This window comes from Passer montanus, unplaced genomic scaffold (genome assembly GCF_014805655.1).
Source record: "Passer montanus isolate IOZ18808 unplaced genomic scaffold, ASM1480565v1 scaffold57, whole genome shotgun sequence".
In the NCBI taxonomy this organism is placed as follows: Eukaryota; Metazoa; Chordata; class Aves; order Passeriformes; family Passeridae; genus Passer; species Passer montanus.
The window spans coordinates 4,177,220-4,196,506 of NW_024370705.1; the positions used below are offsets into that span (position 1 = coordinate 4,177,220).

General features: G+C 57.8%; 1 protein-coding gene across 2 annotated transcripts; it reads right to left on the bottom strand.

Annotated features, from left to right (window-relative positions):
• Positions 1 to 1,153: 1,153 nt before the first annotated feature.
• On the bottom strand, positions 1,154 to 7,061 carry LHX5 (LIM homeobox 5). Of its 2 annotated transcripts, none has more exons than XM_039726015.1 (5): positions 6,883 to 7,061; positions 5,214 to 5,437; positions 3,773 to 4,050; positions 2,545 to 2,710; positions 1,154 to 1,521 (listed from the first exon to the last, which is right to left on the bottom strand). In XM_039726015.1, the coding sequence occupies exons 1-5, from the start codon at positions 7,053 to 7,055 to the stop codon at positions 1,154 to 1,156; spliced, it is 1,209 nt and encodes a 402-aa protein (XP_039581949.1). In that variant the 5' UTR covers positions 7,056 to 7,061. The 2 variants fall into 2 exon arrangements, with proteins under 2 accessions (XP_039581949.1, XP_039581950.1); XM_039726016.1 differs by having other exon boundaries at positions 3,773 to 4,031; positions 5,189 to 5,437.
• Positions 7,062 to 19,287: the final 12,226 nt, after the last annotated feature.

The window sequence follows — 19,287 nt, forward strand, 5'->3', positions numbered from 1 at the left end:
ACAAATTAAAATAAAATAAAATGAAAGGGACCAGGTGACCGAACAGTAGGTAACTAAAAGGTTTTTTATTCACATTGAACAACAAGAGCCATTCACACTAACAGCCTCCGCAAGAGGCAGCGGGGACAGGAAACCCACGACGCTTTCAGAAAACAACTTTTTTTCTTTCCTTTTCCATTCTCCTTCCTCTTATTCCCCCCCTCTCTCTATGCTCTCACCCCCCTCCCCGGTGCCATCCCCTCCCTGCCTTCAAAATAGAAAAAATTCGGAGCCTCCGATGACTAAAGTACAATAAATAATCAGTAAACACAAAAACATACTTTATTTGTTTCTCCTTTATACAAAATAAAGAAACTAGAAGCAAAAACTATAATACATCCTTAAATTGGCGGAGCCTCTGGGAATCGTTGGGGTGGGACTCGGCGTCGAGGCTCGGGTGAAATTTCTGCTGCTGTGGTTGGCTTGGTTTAGTTCTGGGGCTTATTGTTTGTTTGGGGTTTTATTTTGTTGTCGTTGTGGTTTTGTGTTTTTTTTTCCTGTTTCTGCCTCTTTCTGGTGTCTGTTCCACCACGTGGGAGCCCAATCTCAGCCAGTCCTGGGGCAGCCCCGGGCCTGGCCCCGCGCAGCCCCCTCCTCCCCACCGCCAAAATCCGGCTCCAAACCCACCTTCTCCTCGGGGCTGCGACGGGAACAATACAAATGAGGGCAGGGAGGGGCCACGGGGGGGTTATTCCTGCTATTCCCCGTTCCCCCCCTTCCTGTGGCAGGGGGTAATTAAAAAGGACGCTAATTAGCAGGGGCAGCCCTGCCGCAGCCCGCGCCCGGAGCCGCCGGGGCGCTGGGACCCGAGTCCAGGCGAGTTCAGCTTTGGTCCGAGAGGCGCTGGTCCCGACGCCGGCGGGGTCTGCAGGGCTGGGCACCTCTCCTTGCCCCCCCAAAAGTGTCGGGGGGAAGGTGCCGGCCGGGGGGAGGTAGCGGGGTGGCCCCAAGGTCCCCAAGGGGGGTGCGGGGATGGCGAGGGCGGGCGGGTGCCGGGATGCGCTTTGGCATCGGCGGCGGGGCTTTGCCGGGCCAGGAGGGGGACACGCGTGGGCTGGGGGGACCAGGGGGGGTTTCCCCCCTGCACACACGCACACGCGTGCCCAGGCCGGGCCTACCACACCGCCGCCTCGCTGAGCTCCGGGTTGGGGTGCGACAGAGCCCCGCTGTAGCCGCTATTGCTGGACATGGAGAAGGGCGGGCTGGGCCCCCCGCTGAAGACCTCCCCCGGGATGGGGTGCAGCGAGCCCGTCATCCCCGGCTCGGGGCTCGGCGTGTCGGGGTGCGAGATCATATCCGTGTACCTTTGGTTTTCTGAGGAGTGGTGTCCGCTTAGGGGGGGCTCCAAGGGTCCCAGGGGTGTGGAGCCGGGTCCTGAGTTCTGAAGGTAGCTGGAGTCGGCCGGGGACTGGGCTTGGGAGGGCGGCCCGTGGGGGAAAAAGTCATAGTTGCCTCCTGGCCCGTAGTAGTCACCTTGGTAATCTGTGGGGAGGGGGGAAAATGGATGGATTTGGTCTCCTGGGGCTAAAAACCTCCCGAAATCCCGCTGCGCCCCAAACCAGCCCTGTGCTGTCCCCCCCAAAACGCTCTGCTGGCTCCCAAAGGGGGACCCAAAGGGCGGGTGGGATTTAAATCCAACCTGGGAGGAATGAACCCTTCCTAAGAGCTGCAGTGCCCATCGCCCTGTCTTTGCCCAGCCTGGAGTGAGGGAGGGCAGCGAATCCGGGCTGGGAGAGGTGAGGGGGCTTGGAAAATGGGCTCTGTTTAGTGCTTAATTAATGGGGAAAAAATCCACCACGTGCATATATTTATATATATGTATATGTATATAAAAAGGGAATGGGGGAAATACAGATATGTATATAAAAAGGGAATGGGGGAAATACAGATATGTATATAAAAAGGGAATGGGGGAAATATACGTACATATATTTATATATATGTATATAAAAGGGAAAGGGATATAAAAAGAATAGGCAAAAAATAAATATGAAACGGGAAAAATGTATATAATGGGAAAATATATATGTACATGGGGAAAATTATATATAATAGGAAAAATGCATTTAAAATATATAAAAAATGTGGAATTCATATGTGTGTTTAAGCAACTTGGAATGGATCTAGAAACTAACCGCAGGGCAACAAGGTGTGCCTGGAAAGCTCCTGGTCAGATGGGAGGCTTTGCAAAAGCAGCTTTTGGGGGGCTCTGCGGGGAGCTGGGGGTCAGGGGAGGCTCCCTGCGCCCGTCCCGCCGCGCGGGGGCAGCGGGGCCGCACTGACCTTCCATATGCTGCGGGCCCGGGAGGTAATTGGAACAAATGCGGCCTGAAAGGGGGACAAAAGCCCCGCAGCTGGGGCTTTGTTCGCGGGAGAGGGGCCCCGCAATGCCGGGGGGTGCGTGGAGCCGCTGCGGGCACGCGTGTGCGCACGGGCGGGGAACGGCGCGGGAGGAACAAAGGACGGGAGGGGCGGCGGGGCAGGGACCCCCGGGCCGGGCCTCACCTCCGTAGTACGTGTAGGGCGTGGAGCCGAGCATCTCGGACTCGTCGAGGCGGCCGCCGAGGGGCCGCATCCTGCGGGGGCTGCGGAAGAACGCGTGCCGCCGGGCGCCCAGCGCGCTCAGCTGCTTCATCCGCCGCTCCTTGGACCGACGGTTCTGGAACCACACCTGCGGCCGGGCTGGGGTCAGTGCCCACCGCGGGTGGGCGAGCAGGGACCCCGCTGCGTCAGCGAGATCCCGTCCCCAAAGTCTGAGGGGAAATCTTGCACCCGCTCGGGTTTTCCAATATCTGATTTTTTAATTTTTTTTTTTTTACCAACACCGACCCCGCTTCCTGCTGCTGTCTCAAAAAGTACAGGGGGACACCGCACCCCACAAATAAGCAGGTTATTTAAAACCCTGCCCCTCCTTTTCCCCCAGCTGCACACCCTCAGCCTCTCTGTCCCTGCAGCTGGAAAACACAGGAAGGGGAAATTTCCCCTATGGATAGGGGAAAGAAGGGAGGAAAGGTGGGAAGGAAAAAGGGGATAGGAGTCGGTCATGGCAGGAGCAGGCAGAAAGCGGGGAGCAGGGGGATGAGCACCTGCGGCAGCAGGCAAGGATTCAGAACAGCCGTGGTGAGGATGGGAATAAAAGGGAAAGGGGAGACGTGGCCGCCTCTCCACGGGCATTGCTTCTTCCGAACCGCACGCCCCAGCAGCCCGGTGGGGCTCTGGATTATTGTGTGACCCCCCCAGGGATGGGGCAGCTCAGGGGTGCGAGCAGAGCGCTCTCCTGCGGGACTCGTGCCAGGAGCCGGGAATCGCAGCTCCGCTACCGGCAAAGCCGGAGAGTCCTCCCCTATTAATGCCTCTATTAAAGCCCATTAATCCCCACATTTCCGCAGGGATTTTCTTCACGGGGGCAGCGCGGTGAGGAAGAGCCGGCTGCCTGCAGAGCGCGATGGATGCAAGGCTGCAGCATCCCTCTCCCGGCGCGCCGGGGATCCTGCCTGGCCCCGCGCAAAACCTCGAGTTTTGGGGGTGCTTTTCATCCCTTCCCGCGGCTGGGGGATCCCCGCTCGCCCACGAGAGCGTGGGGTGGCTGCAGGGCTGGGCCTGGGGTGGCGCTGCCAGGGGACAAGTGGGGTTTGCCCGTTCCCACTGTCACAGCCTGGAACAGTCCGGGCTCCCACCGGACTGTCCCCCCTGTCCCCCCCGGGCTGGGCCGGGCCGGGCCGGGCTGTCCTACCTGGATGACTCTCATGTTGAGGCCGGTCTCCTGGGCCAGCTGCTCCCGGATGTGCCGGGTGGGTTTGGGGGTGGCGGCGAAGGCAGCTTTGAGGGTCTCCAGCTGCTTGGCTTTAATGGTGGTGCGGGGCCCCCGGCGCTTGGTGCCCGAGTTCTGCTCCTCGTTCTCGTTGTTGGTGGTCTCCTTGTCCGAGGAGGTGGAGTTGTCCGTCTCCTTGGTGTCGTCCTGCATGGGGTCCTGGAGATCCGGGGACAAACTCCTGTCTGTACATGAGGACACTGTAAAGGAGACCCAGAGAGGAAACAGGGGGTGGATGACTTCGGGGAGACATTGACCCCCCTCTCCTCTGTCCTCCCCGGCCCGCCTGCTTTCCCGGAGAGGGGTTGGGGGGTGCTGGGGAGCAGCAGGGGGTGCAGACGGCCTCTGCCCCCCTGGTTCCCCCAAAGCATCGCCCCCCAGCACCACGCGGAGCTGCGGGCACCGCTCCAGCCCTGTGCACGGTGCCGTGCCGGCGGGGGGAGCCGGGGAGGGGGTGACCCCAGCCCCGCCGCTGCCCCCCACGCTCCCCCTCTCCTCCCCGCGCCGGGGAGCGGGATGCGCCACCGGGAGAAACGCCACCGGTCCCTGCCGGGCTCTGGGGAGTCCCCCGGTCGCTGCCTCGAGCCTGGCTCACCCCCCCCGCCCCCAGGCACCGTGTTCCCCCCGGGGACCCTGCAGCCAGCACCCCCCCAAGGCCAAGCTCTACTCGCCTCGCTCACAGCAGCGGCCCCACTGACTGGCGTGGCAGGATCCGGCCCCGGGTGCTGGACGGAGAGAGAGCCCGCGGAAGGGGGTGAGCAGGGGCGCCCGGCATGGCTGGGACAGCAGGAGGGGGCCTGGCCCTGCTCTCCTGACGCAGAGACAGCTTCCAAGGAAGTCAAATGGGAGCTTTGCCTCTGGGTGAAAGGAGGCGAAGGATCAGGCCCACGGCGCGGGGGGAGCGGGCACGCTCGCAGGGGGGGCTCTGGGGAGTGGGGGGCTCCCGGGGCAGCCCTTGGGGGGGGTCGCGGCTCCCCCCGCCCCGCAGCCCCGCTGCCGGAGGGGCCGTGCGCGGGGCAGGGGCCGGGCTCATCCCACGCGTGTCCGCGTCCCGCGGGGGGGTCACGGAGCCTTCCACCCGGTTCCGAGCCTTTCGCCCGCATCGCTCCCTCCCACGACGGATCAGCCGGCTGCGGGGCGCAGCCCCTCACCCCGCAAATCCAAACCTCCTGCCCGGCCGGGAGGAGCCTCCACCGGGAGCGCGGGGCTGCCCCTCCTGCCGGGGCCGGTGCCGCTGGCAGGGGTTACCGGGGGTCGGGCCGGCCGCGGGGTGCAGCCCCTCACCCCACAAATCCAAAGCTCCTGCCCGGCCCGGAGGAAGCGCCGGCGGAACGGAGCGGTGGGCGGGCTGAGCCGCTCGTACCTGAGTTGAGGCTGCCTTCCTTCAAACTGGGAGAGTTCAAATAATCCTCTTTGCAAACAAATTTGTTTTCGTCGATGATATAGAGTTCCTCGCCCGTGGAGAGCTGCTTGTTGCAGACCATGCAGGTGAAACAGTTCAGGTGAAAGACTTTATTCCGGGCTTTCCGGACGAGGTCGCTGGGAGAGATCCCTTGGGAGCAGCCGGCGCATTTGGTACCAAACCTCCTGGGAAGGGGGAGAAAGGAAGAGCTGGAGCCGCGGGCAGGCTGGGCTGCGCTGCACCGACCCCCTCCCCAAAGCCCCGCGGGAGCCCCGGTTCTCCAGCGCGTCCCGATGGAGGATTTGGGCAGCAGGCGAGGAGAGGATGAGGAGAGCCTTCATCCCCGCCAGCCCTGGCGCTGCGCTGCGGGCACGGAGCGAGTTTGGGGTGTCCTCGCCCGGGTTTGGCCCCAGAGGAGGGGCGAGCCCCTGGGGTCTCCTGGCTCTCGGCGGGGCAGGATTTCGTTCCAGCCGGTGCCTCCCGGGGCTCCGGCCTGGAAATCCCCGAAAATGGGGCTGATCACGGCCAGGGAGACAGGAAAAGGGGGCGGCGGGTGCGGGATCAGAACAAGGGGCGGCGGAGGAGGGAGCTGCGCCCCCCAAAGCATCCCATGGCCCCCAGCCCCGCAGCCCGTCCCGCTCTCCCGAGGGGGAATTTTTTTCAGGTCAGGAAATGTGCTTTGTACATCTGCGGTTTTCCTTTCCTTCCCAGAGCGGGTCTGGGTTTAGGTGTGTAGTGGTTTTTTTGTTTGGTTGGGTTTTTTTGTGGTTGTTTTTTTTTTTTCACAGGTGATTTTTTTAAAAATTAGAAAGAAAAAAAAAATTCCAGGGAATCCGAATCGGCTGGGAACAATCTCCCAAAAGAAAAAAAAAGAAGAAAAAAAAAAATAAAAAAGAGACAAACCAAACAACGAAAACCTGTCACAACCCGCACGAAACAAAACCCAAATCCCCACAAAAAAAAAAAAAAGGCAACAACAAGAACAAAACATAAACACCACATTAAAATAAAACAAAAACAAAAAAATTCCGACAAAGCCCCCCAAACAAACCGAACAAACAAAACAAGAAAAAAAAAATTTTAAAAAATAAAACAAAAATAAAACCAAACCCCCTCAACCCCCAAAACAAACAAAAAAACCCCTCACAGAAACAAAAAATCTGCCCTCAGAACAGGGAGCAGGGGCTGTCCCCCAGGTCCCCGCGGGCTGCCAGGCCCCGGGGCGCCCACGCAGGGTCCCCCCTTGTCCCCTGGGGCCCCCAGCCGTGCCCGTGCCGCTGCTGGCCGTGACGTTGATGTAGTGCGAGCATTAGGAGTCATAAGTCACGGCCCCCCTTTGCCCCCCGGCCCCTAATTTCCCCGGTGCCTTATCGCGCTCATTAGGGGCCTTTAAGGTGCGGGGCCCCGGGGGGGCGGGTTGGGGCTGCGGGGAGCCGGGGGTGCAGGCCGGGCCCCGGGGGGCCGGGCCCCCCCCGGGACTCCCCGGGGCTCCCCCGGGCCGGGGCTGCTCCCCACGGGGCAGGGAGGCACCGGGGGGACCCCCTTAGCTCCCCAAAACTCCGGGGGACGCGGCAGCGAGGCCGGGCCCCCCCTCCCTCCGCTCCCCGCTGGCGTGGGGGTGAGGGCTCACCTGAAAAAGTCATTTTTGCAGTAGAGTTTCCCTTCCCTGGAGAAGCATTTCTCGGTCAGGTTGCACTTGCACTCGCAGCACTGGACGCATTTGATGTGCCATGCCCTGTCCAAGACGTTGAGTAGGAAGCGGTCCAAAATCGGCCTCTCGCAGCCCGCACAATGCACCATCATAACCTCCGCCGGGGGATGGAGACGCTCAAAAGGAGAAGCCAGCCCCGCGCCGGCACACGGCGGCGGCAAAAAATGAAAAAAAAAAACCCAAAAACCAAACAAATAACCCCCCCAAAACAAACAAACAAACAAATTAAAAAAAAAGCTGGGAAAAATAATGGAAAAACAAAATAAAATAGAAAAAAAAGGCAGAAAAAAAATCAAATAAAATGAAATTAAATGCGAAGAAATCAAATAAATTAAAACGGAATAAAATAAAGGAGAATAAAAATAAAATAAAAAAATAAAAACCCCCAAAATAAAATAAACCCGAAGAAATAAAATTAAAAATCAACAAAATACAGAAGAACGAATAACAAAAAATTCAGGGGCGGGCAACGGGGCGGCTGTCAAGTTCTTCCCCCTCTTCTCTCCGGAGCCTCGACGACGGCAGGGAAAAAACGACGCCCCCCCCAAGAATAATCCGAACCACCCCCGAGAAACAAGAGCGACAAGGACACGGAACGGCGCCCGGCACGGCGCGGCGGTGCCCGCGGAGCGGCCCGGGAGCCGCCGGAGCTCTGCGGCAGCGGGCGCGGCGGGAGGGGTGCATGAACCCCCCCCTGCAGCCGGCAGCCCCGGTGCCTCGCTGTGCTCCGCCGCCGCCGCGCCGCCACTCTCATGCTGTCCCCATCGCCAGCTTTGTCCCCCGCCTTAGTAATTCGCGCATCCTTATTCAGATTTGGTGACGCCGGGGGCAGCGTCACGCGGGATGCGGCCAATGGCGGGGCGGTAACCATGGCAACCTCTTAATTTATAGCATATCTAAATTGGCTCCAGCCTTGTGCTTGGCACAGAGGGAAAAAAACAACGCGCCTCTATTGTTGAGGGTGGCTTGTACCTGGGCCGCGAAGTGAGTACGCACCTGGCTGGGGGGCCGGGGGGGCAAGGCCGAAAATCCGCTGGCCCGCCGCTTTCCCTTGAATTTTAATTTTAATTTGCGTTCGTTTCTTTGCAAGGGATGCTCGGGGAGGAGTTGGAGGGTCCCGAGTTGCTCAGGGCGAGAGCATCACCTGGTTTCGGGGGGTTTGTTTTGTTTTGCGCAAGGGGAAGAGAGGCTTTTGTCTGGAAGAGCAACAAGTGGGAAAAAGAAGAGGGGGGGATTGATTTGGGAGGGGGAGGGGGTGGTGGCCGTGGGGAGGAGGCCGGGGGCTCCTTCCCGCAGCGGAGCGGGATGAAAAGTTCCCCCGGAGGTATGCGGCCCCCCCGAACACCCCGGGCTTTGTCCCCCGGGCCCGCCGCCCCCTCGGCCCTTCCCGCTCCCGGCGGGGCCGGGGCGTCCCGGGGGGCGGCCGCTCCCCCTCCCGCTCTGAGATTTCTCTTTAATTCCAGGTGCGGCGGAGCTGAGACCCCGCCGAGGGACGGGGCAGCGCCAGCCCCGGCCTGGCTCGGGGGTTCGGGGGGAAGATGCAGCCTGGGGCCGGGGGCAGCTCTGCCTCCGCTCCCCGGCGGATTCGGGAGGGGACGAGGCAGCCCCGGGGTCCGGGGAGGAGAAGGAGGAGGAAAGCGGCGGGGCAGCTGAAGGCCGAACCTTTCTTCGCATTCCCCGTCGTTTCCTCTAGGCAAAATTCCTGTATTTTTATATTAAAAATATACACTTTAAAAAAAATGTATTTTACCTAGCTCCGGCCCGAAATAACCCGCGGCTGTGGAGCCTCCTGGTGCTGGGAAATGCTCCTGGTAGTGGCAAAAAAAAACCCCAAAAAACTCCAAACAACAACAAAAAAAAACCCCCAAAAAACTCCACGTCAAAATCCCAACAAATCCTCCATCAGCGGGAAGCGGAGAAGGTTTTGTCTGTAGGGATGTTTGTGGAAAGAGTGGAATCGAAATAAGGAAATACACAGAGAGAAGAGATTCGGGGAGGAGAAATAAAAGAGAAGGGAAAGGGAAATTAAAAGAGAAAAAACGCAGGAGGAAAAAGAGAAAATATATACAGGGAAAAAAAAGAGATAGAGAAAGGGAAAGGAAAAGAGAGAGGGAGAATGAGGAAAATTAAATTAACGGAAACGAAAAAGGAAGGAACTAAGAAGAGACAGAGGAAAACCACAGAAAACGAAGAAAAAAAATCGAAAAAGGCAAAGAAGCAAAGAAAGAAGAAATAAATTAACGAAAGAGAAAAATACACAGAAATAAAGAAGGCAAGGAAGAAGATGGGGAAAAATAAGGAAAAAGAAGGGAAAAGGAAAAATAAACGGAGGAAAGAAATAAAAATACAGAAAGAACGGCTAGAATAGAAAATAATGGAAACTAAAAGGGAAAGGCGAAGGAAAAGCACCAGAGAGAGGGAGCAAGGAAGAAAAGAAAACAAAGAAAGAAGGAAAACAAGCCAGGGAAGAGAGAAGAAAGGAAATGAAAACTGCAGCGACTTTAAAAGGGGAGAAACGGGAAAGAAATCGAAGGCGCGGGAAGGAGAAGGAGGGACCGGACCCGGGGCCGATCGCGGCCGCGCTCCCGCGGGCTCTGCCCGAGTTTGCGGGATTCTCTGGGAGCTCCTGAGGAATCGGAGAGCCCCGGGGACGTGCGGGGACGTGCGGGGACATGCGGGGACGTGCGGGGATGTGCAGAGATAAGCGGGATGTGCGGAGATGTGCAAGATGTTCGGGGATGTGCGGGATGTGCGGGGATGTGCAGAGAAAAGCGGGATGTGCGGGGCTGTGCGGGATGTGCTGGATATGCTGGAATGGCGGGATGTACTGGGGTGTGCAGGGATATGCGGGATGTGCGGGGATGTGCGGGATGTTCGGGATGTGCGGGACGTGCGGGATGTGCGGGGATGTGCCGGATGTGCGGGGCCCGCTCCCTGCTCGGATTTCGGGGCAGGCTGCAGCGCGGGAGCGCGGTCAGGGCACCGGGAGCGGCGGGCAGGCCGCGCTCCGGCACGGCGGGGGGAAGCCGGGATGCTGAGGGGCTGGAGAGCCGCGGGCACACGGGCAGGGCTGTGCCCTCACACGGCACCGGGCTGAGGCACCGCGGCTGCCGAGCCACGGAGAGCGGCAGTGCCACATCCCGCACCCTATGGATAAACCTATGGATAAACCTATGGATAAATCTGTGGATAAACCTATGGATAACCTGGGCGGGGTGGACAGCCCGTGCTGCTGCGGGAGCGGCCTCGCACACCCCCTGGGTCCCCTCCCCTCCACCGAGCCGCGACCCCCAGCTGGGGACCCCCACCCTGTCCCCTGCTCCCCGCGGCCACCCCCGGTTCCTTTTTTCGTTTGAAAGTCAAGGAATAAATAAATCCAAGGGGAAAGGGAGGAGGGGAAAAGCCACCCCGAGCCCCAAGAAACTCCCCCCAGGCACATTCCCCCACGGTAACAGATGGTAATTCAGGGCCCGTAAGACCGCCTATATGTAACTAATAAACCTTTTGTGTTTTAACAGGGTAATGCGTGGAGAAGCAGCGTCGCTTATACAAGATGTTGATGGAATTTACTATATTATTAAAGGAAAAAAAAATCCCCTTTCAAGAATAAAGTGTATCAACTTACAACACAACAGACGGCAGAGGGATAAGTGAAACAGACAAAAGACAAACAAGATAATAATCTGTTTCCAATCAGTTAAGCCCTGTAGAATTTGTAATACGCGGTTTGCATATTCCCCCTGTGTTTTGTAATTAATTATCTATCTGTTCGGATGCTCCGTAGATATTACCAACTATTTTTGGGCTTGCAGATGACGCCGGGCGGGGAGCGCGGAGCGGGGCCGGGCTCCGCGGTCCGGCCGGCCCGAGGATGCCGAGCCCGGGCGCGGTGGGAGGCGGCGGCTCCGCGGCGCTCCGCGCTCCTCCGCGGGGCCGCTGCCGGCGGGCGAGGCTGCTCCCCCCGCGCTCCCCTCCTTTCCCCTGGTAAGAGGGGGGACGGGGCAGGTTTTAACATTAAACAAACCCAGCAAGCATCTCCTCGCCGGGCCATAGGCGTTTCTGAGTGACTGCGTTACAAATTGTAAATTTAAATAGCTCACAGGATTCATTACCTCCCGCGTCTGATTTCACCCAGCCGTGAAAAATTGTCCTGGTGTACCACTGAGAAAGGGTTTGCTGCAAAGAGCCACAGTCTAATCACCAGCTTTCTCTCGCCAACAAAAGTGTAATTATTTTGTTTTGGGTGTAAATATAACCCACGGTACAAAAAAAAAAAAAAAAAAAAAAAAAAAGAAAAAAAAAAGGAAAAAAAGAAAAAAAAAAGATAAACCTCCAGCAGCGTCTGAATGCATTATAGGGCTGTTTAAAAAGATCCGTCCTAAATTAATACCAAGGTTAAAAGGGGAAGGCAGCTGGGACATGGAAATTTCCGTATTATTGGGGCGGGGGGGACACGAGGTGAGTGTGAGTGTGAGTGTGAGTGTGAGTGCGGGCGTGCACGGCGCGGGCGAACAATGCGGCCCCCCCGGCCCGCACGGAGCCCCCCGCAGCCCCCACCCCCAAAAGGGGCCCCCGGAGCTCCGGGCACAGGGGGTGCCCCCGCTCCCCGCTCCCCACGGGCGCTGCTGGAGCCGCCGGGGGTGCGAAAAGAAAACAAACAAACCGAGCCCTCCAGCCGCTCCGCAAACACAAACGGACAGCCGGGGGGTTTAATTCGGGATTTACGCTTTTTACTTCATTTTAACGAATTTTTGGTTCCTTCCCTCCGAGTTCCGGCACGGGGTTTCGGTGGAAGAAAAGGCACAGAACGAGCGGCGGTGCGGGCGGCAGGGAGAAACCCCGGGAGAGGCGGAGCGGCCGCGGGACCGCGCTCTGTTGGGGAGATTTAACGGGAAAAAAGCGAAACAAAACCACACCACAAAAACAAAAAACAAAACAAAAAAAAAAAAGAAGAAGAAAAAAAAAAAAAGAGGAAAATAAATTCCGAACTGAAGTACTGAAGTGAAGACACAAAAATCTCGAGCGGGGGCAGAGGAGGGGTGCCGCCGGCGGTCGCGGAGCTGGCAGAGCCGTCGGTGCGGGCTCGGAGCGCCCCGAGACCCGCGGGACCCCCTCCCGGCTCTGGGGGCAGCCAGCGCCGAGCGAGCTGCCGCTTTTTCCTGCTCCCCTCGACCTTTCCGCATCCCCCATCCTTCTCCACAGGCATTTTAACCAGTCCCCTTTTTTTTTTTTTTTTTTCCTGCGGGTTGCGATAATTGGCGAAGCTTTAATTGCACCCCCAGCCCTTCCTGGCTGCAGCACGATCCCGGGACCCCCATTCCCACCTCCCCGACCGCTCCCCGGGGCTAAGCCGGCCTGGCTGGGTCCCGCTGTGCGCGGAGCCGGCCCGGAGCGCCCGTGGCTGCCGACCCACGGCAGGCAAAGCCCGACAGAAACGAGCCGGAGACCGGCAACCCCACACCTTCGGAAACTTAGTGACTAGAGGGGGACGCGGCAAAGAACTCGCTCCAAATTTCCCCGGGTGATCCCCGGCCCGCTCCAGCCTCCCGTCGGTGCGAGCGCCCCAAGGAGGGGCTGCTCGAGCCGCTCCCCCCGCCGCCTCCCCGCTAATGAGCGTGTGTGTTGACACGGCGAGGCGATGCCCCCGTTTGCTTTTGTTTGGGAGGTGTGAAAGAGGCAATCTGCATGAGAAAAGCCGGCGGCAACCGCGGAGCTCCGCGCGGCAGCGGCGGGACGGAGCGAGCCGGTGCGTGGGGAGCGGCCCCGGCGGGGCAGCAGCCCCGGGCGGGGGTCGGGGGGCGCCCGGGGGGAGCGCTGCGGCTGGGCCGAGGCACGGAGGGCAAGGGAGCCCGCCGCGCTGCTCCCGTCGGGGGTCGCGGCTGATCGGGCACAGGCAGGGTGTCACCGCGGGCACCCCGCACACGGGACCCCCGGAGCTGCCGGGTGAGCCCCAGAGGCTGCGCCCCTCTCCTGCTCCCTCCCTTGGGCTTGTTCGGGCAGCGGGAGGGGGAGCGCTGGGTGCTCACCGCGGGGGACACAAGGGGACACATGAGGGACACACGGGGGACACACAGGGGGCACAAGGGGGACACACGGGGGATACACAGGGGGGCACAAGGGGGGCTGAGCGCTCCCCGCAGCCACGCAGAGCCCAGGGCGCGGCAAGGGAGGGGGCGCAGCTCCACGGGAGGGGCGCGGGCGCTTTTCAGGGGGACAGCGGAGCAGGGACGCCGCTCCACGTCGCGAGTGGCAGAGGAACCCGCGCCAGGAGGGATGTGAGAGCGGTGCCTTGGGCAGGCTGAGCCCGGGATGCAGAGCCCGGCTGGGATCCGGCCCCGCTGTCCCCGCGGTGTCCCCGCTGTCCCCGGAGCTCTCCAGGGTGCTGAACCGCGCGGCCCCGCCTCGTCCTGCGGCCACCGGGCACGGCTGCTCCGCCACCCTGCCCTGGTCTCCATCGCCTTCGTCCCCTCCGCCTCGATCTCCCCGTATTTCCTTTTATTTTATTTTGTTTTCTTTTTTTTTTCTTTCTTTTTTCTTTTTTCTTTTTTTTGTTGGTTTTCCTTTTTTTCCTCTTATTTTTCTTTATTTTTCCTGGTTTTCTGTATTTCTCTGTTTTCCCTTTTTATTTATTTTTTTGTTGTTGTTATGTTTCTTTTCCCACCTATTTCTCTCACGTTTTTTCCTGTGTTTTTCTCATTTTATTTTTTTCTGTTTCCTTTTGTTTTCCCCTCCGTTTTCCCTAATTTTCTTTTTTTTTAATTTGTCTCCTTTTCTTTTTCCTCCCTCAATTCTTTCTCTTCTCCTCTCTCGATTCTTCCTCCCTTTCTCTCTCCCTCTTTCTCTCTCCCCACACCCTCTGCTGCTCTATTTTTCGTTTCCCCCTCTCATTTCACACACATTCCCTTCCCATCTCTCTGCCCCTCTCTGTTTTTCTCTCACTTCCCGTTTCCCTTCTCCCACAGAAAACCAGAAAGACTGGAAATTTGGGGAACCCCGCCATCGAATTATCAGACGCCCCCCAGTCCTTCATCCCGAGGGGAGGGGGCTGGGCTGCCCAGGACCCCAAGATCCGTTGTGATAGACGGGATCTCAGCGTTTGTTTTTTATTTTTACTTTAAAAACGATCAAAAACGACCCCCAAAAGGCGGGGCCCGCCCCGAGCAGGGGGGGAGCTCCACGGCGAGCCGCGGGTGTCACGGAGAGGCGACGCTCGGGCATTTGTGCAAACCCTTGCACGCCCACACAGAGCACAGCGAGCGGGGGCCGCCTGCGGGGTGTCCCCAGCGGGGCCGGCGCTGGGGGTGTCCCCTGGAGCTCTTTGTCTGCCTCACCCTCTCCCGATCTCCCTTCCGCGCATCCCCGCATTCCTTCACGCGTGTGCGCGGCCCCCGCGCCACCTCACACCCCGCACCGAGCCTTGCACACGCACGCTCCCCCCGCACCCCCCATCGCCGCGGCCCTGCCTTCTCTGACGTACCCGGGCTCGGGGGAGCCGAGCCGTGCCTCTGCCCCGTGTTTTATACCGGGGTGAGGTGTTTTTATCTCCCCGTGCAGGGCAGAGCACAGAGCCCTTTCTGGGGGTGTCCTGGGGCCGGCCGTGGGGCTCGGAGCTCGGCCCGGGTGAGGAGCCGGGGCAGGGATGGGATCGTTCCTGCATGGCCTCAGGGAACGGGGAGGCTGCACGGAACCTCCCTAACCTCATCAGCCGCCTAATGAGCTGTGCTGGGTGTGCTCGGACTGTCGCTGTCACCTGGGCCAGGGCCACGCCGCCCCCTCCCTGCTGCATTCCGCCCTCGTCCATCCCCGCTCCCATCTCCTGGCAAGTCCTCACTGGAAAGGCACACCTGCCTCCCTCAATCGCAACCAGGACCACGAAAACAGCTCCACCCGCTCGGATCGAGGGGTATCCCAAAGATATTTGGGTATCTCGAGCTTCCCAGGGTGTCTGGGACAGAGGATCCAGAAGCAGGGTACTCCGTGGGGCTGTGCGGGGTTTAAAGGGGATCAGAGGCTCTGGGGACTTGGGAAGCTGTTGGTTTCTTTAATTTTTTTTCTTTTAATATTTCTGATAGGTTTTAATTTATTTTTTTTTAATATCAAGAGGAAAAAAAAACCCACAAAAAACTCCCAAAACCCCACAAAAACAAAAAACAAAACCCCACAACAAAATAAACCCTCCCCAAAAAACCAGCCGGAGAAGAACACAGATTTAGTTTTCCACTGGAAGTAACTCCTCACAAAGGGAGGTGGGGATGGCCAAGGATCAGCCCGGCCTGGGTGAGTCCCAAGGCAGGGGCAGCCTTAACCCTTGCAGTGCCTGGGTGATGGCAAAATCCCCTGGCCCCAAGCACTGGGGGGGATTGGACAATTTGAATAATGAGCATTCAAAGAGCTGAGGACTTGCTGGGTGCTGTGCTGCTGTTCTGAATTCCCACAAATAAACGGACAGCTTCCCATGAGGGCTCATACCAGCACAAGGGAGTTTGGCAGGGATTTTAGGCCAGGCTGATGCTAAATAAGAGAAGATGAGGGCTCTGTGTGTGTGTATGTGAATGTGAAGGTGTTCCACGCGTGCTCTAAACCCTCACAAAGCACCCAAAGCTTCCCCTGACACCCCAGGGTGCTCCTCTCCACTCGTGGTTTGTGGTGTGGAGGGAGAGGGGCTGGAGGGGGGAGCCTGCTCCTCCTGTGCCCACAGCCCCACAGCAGCACCAAAGAGGCCGTTTTCCCTTCGCAGGCTCTGAACCCGAGGGGTTAAACCCTGCAGAGGCAGGCTCGTGGCTTTGCCTCACAAATTCTTTGTACAACTTCTCCAGACTTCAGCGGGGACAGAGCTGGGAGCAGCCCCCAGCCCTGGCCCTGAGTTTCTCCGTGTTGGTGCACGAGAGGAGAGCGGGGAGAGCAGAAAGCTGCACCTCTGAACCCCTTGGGCACACCTCGTACAGCTCCTCTCTTTGTTCCCCCTCACACCCCCATCCCAAACCCTCTCAAGCCTTTGGCTGGCTGCAAACCTCAGGCACCAATCCTGCAGTGGGCCAGCTACAATTCCTTTATAAATCTCTCTTTTTTTTTTTTTTTTTTTTTTCCCTACAGACACACGAGGGATAAGCACAATAATTTCCAAGAAGCAAAAGCTTCCCTCTGGAGAAGCCAAGAGGGACCTGCAGCAGAGTCCTGGTACGGTGTGTCAGTGACACTGATTCCATCTGACACCTGGGTGTCTCCGAAGCCATCACATTGTGTGCTGCAAATGTATATTAACATTAGTATGCATTGGCACAATATGGATCCATTATTCCAAATGCTTATGAGAACTAGGTGCTGCCTAGGAGCAGCTGCTGCTTTTTAAGCCTCAGAGCATCAATAGATTCATAGATTTTAGGGCCAGAAGGGACCCCGGCGAGCCTGGAGTCTGACCTCCCACCGAGTGAGAGCTGGGGGTGATTTTTGCATCCTGCCCCACAACTCGTGGGCAGGCAGCAGCCTCCCCCGAGGCTGCCAGCTGAGGGGTGATGCGCCCCTCCGTAAATTTGTTCCCTTGTTTTATCACTCTCCTCGTTAATCCTAAAAGGGCAGATTTTCATTTCAAAACTCGGCTTGTGTAGGTCCAGCTTTGCACCTCTTGGATTGCCTCCCCTGTGTAAGAAAACCCATTTTCCCTCTTTTGTTGGGGTAGCAGCGATGCTGGAGAAAAGAAAAAACAAAATCAATGTCCTGGAATGTCGTCTGGAAAAAGGATTGGTACTTCTTAAGGGTGGAAATGGTACCTGGCAAGTGTTCAAATCTTGGGTGATTCCCTGACTGTAAGCACTTCAGCTTTAGTCTTTGTTTAAAAAAAATAAATCTGCATTTTGTAGAGAGGGTGATGCTGGAGGACTTTGGGTTTATAGTGCTTCCAGGAAATGAAAGAAAAGAGAGAATGAAAATCCACTAAATCAACGAAATAAAAAGAGCTGAAAGTCCTGTATTATGGTCACAACAATTCTTCACATAAACACCTCCTGGGTGACAGCTGAAGATGGGTAATTATCATTCAAACCACCTCTGATCCCCAAATCCCTGGCAACACCTCCCCGAAGAGTGAGCCAGGATCAGATGTTGAGTTTGCCCTCCTGCAGGGGTTTGTCCCTTTTTCCCCCCTGTGCCCCTCGTTTTGGGGACAGCAGCTCTGTCCCCCATTGTCTCCCACCCTGATGCCATCAGACTGGGGGCTTCGAGTGGGTGCCAGCCCCAGAACACAGCAGCTCCCCAGCCCTTCTGGAAGTCACCACGTGTGAGCCTCTACCCAACTTCACACTCAAATTTTAAACAGAAACCATTGAAAGCAGATATTTTCCAGGAGCATCACCCTGTTCCTACTGCTGAACACGTGGGAAGGGAATGATCCGTTGATGGGTTGGGTTGAAAGGCATTATCCAATGGAAAAATAGGAATAATTTGGTGATCTCCAGTTTGTCCCTCATGAGGAGGGAGTCACTGAGAGCCATGGGGGAAGAGACAGCCCCAGCACTGGGGTATCAGAAATCCAGAGAGTGGAGGGACACAGAGATGGGACAGCTCCCCTGGGGTGGCACAGGGCTGGGGGAGGGTCTCAGGACTGGCGTGGGGCTGAGCAGTGGCCACAAGGGATCTGTCCTGTGCCCTCCCCTGGGGTAACTCCCAGCTCCCTCCCCACGCAGGGCTGCTGGAGGATGGAAATGCCCCTGTGCATTCCCAGGGAAATGTCTTGGAGTTTTTGCCTCTTTTCTGAGGTTATGTGATGTCTCCGTCAGACTTCCCAAACACTCAGTGGGGGAACAAATGGGACCAAACCCCATTTCATGCCTTCAGGTGAAGGTGGCAGAAGCAAGATTTAACACATCTGTGCTTCTTGCAAGCAGTTATCTCCAGAACTCCTCGCTGCAGGGTTGAGAGGAATCTGGGCAAGCTCTTAGGAGAGAAATTCCTGGAGGATGTTGAGAAGGCTGAGCCCCAGGAGCACCCTGAGGAGCTGTGGCTTTGTCTCGTGGGAGCAGCAGGCTGAGGGATGTCCTCTCCTCGCTTGGGATGGGCCATTGCTCTATCCTGGGGATGGCTGCTGCTCCCCAGCTCGGTGTTTTCTCCTGATCTGAGGAAGGGAGGATCAGCTGTGCTCCTGGGAAGAGCACACTCCTTCCTTAACTCCTCCTCCCCCACCTGGCATGAGCAGCTTCCTTCTCGGCTGCTCAGCTGAATCCTGGTTTGCCTTTTCTCTTCCACTGCTGGGTTCATGTGGGAGCAGACGCATCCCTCACCTCTCCCAGGCTCTGACAATGAGGAGAGGAAATGAAAAAAGATTATTTAGTATATTTTTTTTTTCCTCTGACGAGACGATTCGTGTAGGAAACACTTTCAAAGAAGAGGGATGAATCATGCAACCACAGAAATTAGAGATGGAAAAGACCTTTTAGGTCAGCCAGTCCATTTTCCTGAGAATGCAGAGAAGCTTCTGAGCACAGTTAGATTTTTTTCAAGGACTTTGTCCAGTCTAAACCAAATTTAGCAAGAAAGCTTCGACTTAAATCCATTCCAAAGCAGCTGTAGCTGGAAGAGGGATGGTCTTCAGCTGAGCGTCATTTCAATGCTCTGAAACTTCCAAGGGAGGTGTGAAGTCTTTCCTGAGGAGCAGCTGCAGAGCTGGGTGCCTGGAGCAGCCAGCAGGTTTTTGGCAGCTCAGCTGGCTGGAAAACAGCCTCTTCCCACCCCTCAGAGATCATGGGGATGATTCCAGGGGCCTGAGAGCGAGGGAGGGGCAGTGGGAGCGTGGCTGCAGGGGGACGGGCAGAGATCTGCTGGGACCACCACGGGTGGGAAGCCCAGGGCCCCAGCTGGGTGGCCACGGGGTGAGCACAGAGTCACAGCATGGGCCAGGCTGGAAGGGACCACAGTCAGCTCACCTGGACCGAGCTCTCTGCTCCAGCAGGGTCAGCACAGGGCACAGGATTGTGCCCAGATGGTTCTGGAATATCCCCCGAGAGGGAGACTCCACAGCCTCCCTGGGCCACCAGTTCCAGTGCTTGGGCACGGGAAAGGAGCTCCTCCTCATGTTCAGGTGGGACTTGCTGGGCATCAGTCCCTGCCTGTCCCTCTTGTCCTCTGGCTTGGCACTGCCAAGAGGAGCCTGGTCGGTGCCCAGCCCTCCCTGCAGGTATTCACCCGCTCCTCCCTCCCTCGGTGCCCTCTCGGGGTCGGGCTCCGAGCACCGGGCTGCACAATCCATGCCGAATGGCAAAGCAGCCATTCCCACCCCAGGCTCTGAATTCAGGATCCCAGGCCGCCTTCTGAGCCGCGCAAAACCTCCCTGGA

Excerpts from the sequence above, each read along its gene's own strand:
- LHX5 (XM_039726016.1), bottom strand. The coding sequence starts at position 7,055 with ATGATGGTGCATTGTGCGGGCTGCGAGAGGCCGATTTTGGACCGCTTC. Across the intron at positions 5,438-6,882 it reads TGCAAAAATGACTTTTTCAG|GAGGTTTGGTACCAAATGCG; the intron begins GTGAGCCCTCAC and ends CCCCCTTCCCAG. Across the intron at positions 1,522-2,544 it reads GCCCTACACGTACTACGGAG|ATTACCAAGGTGACTACTAC; the intron begins GTGAGGCCCGGC and ends CCCTCCCCACAG.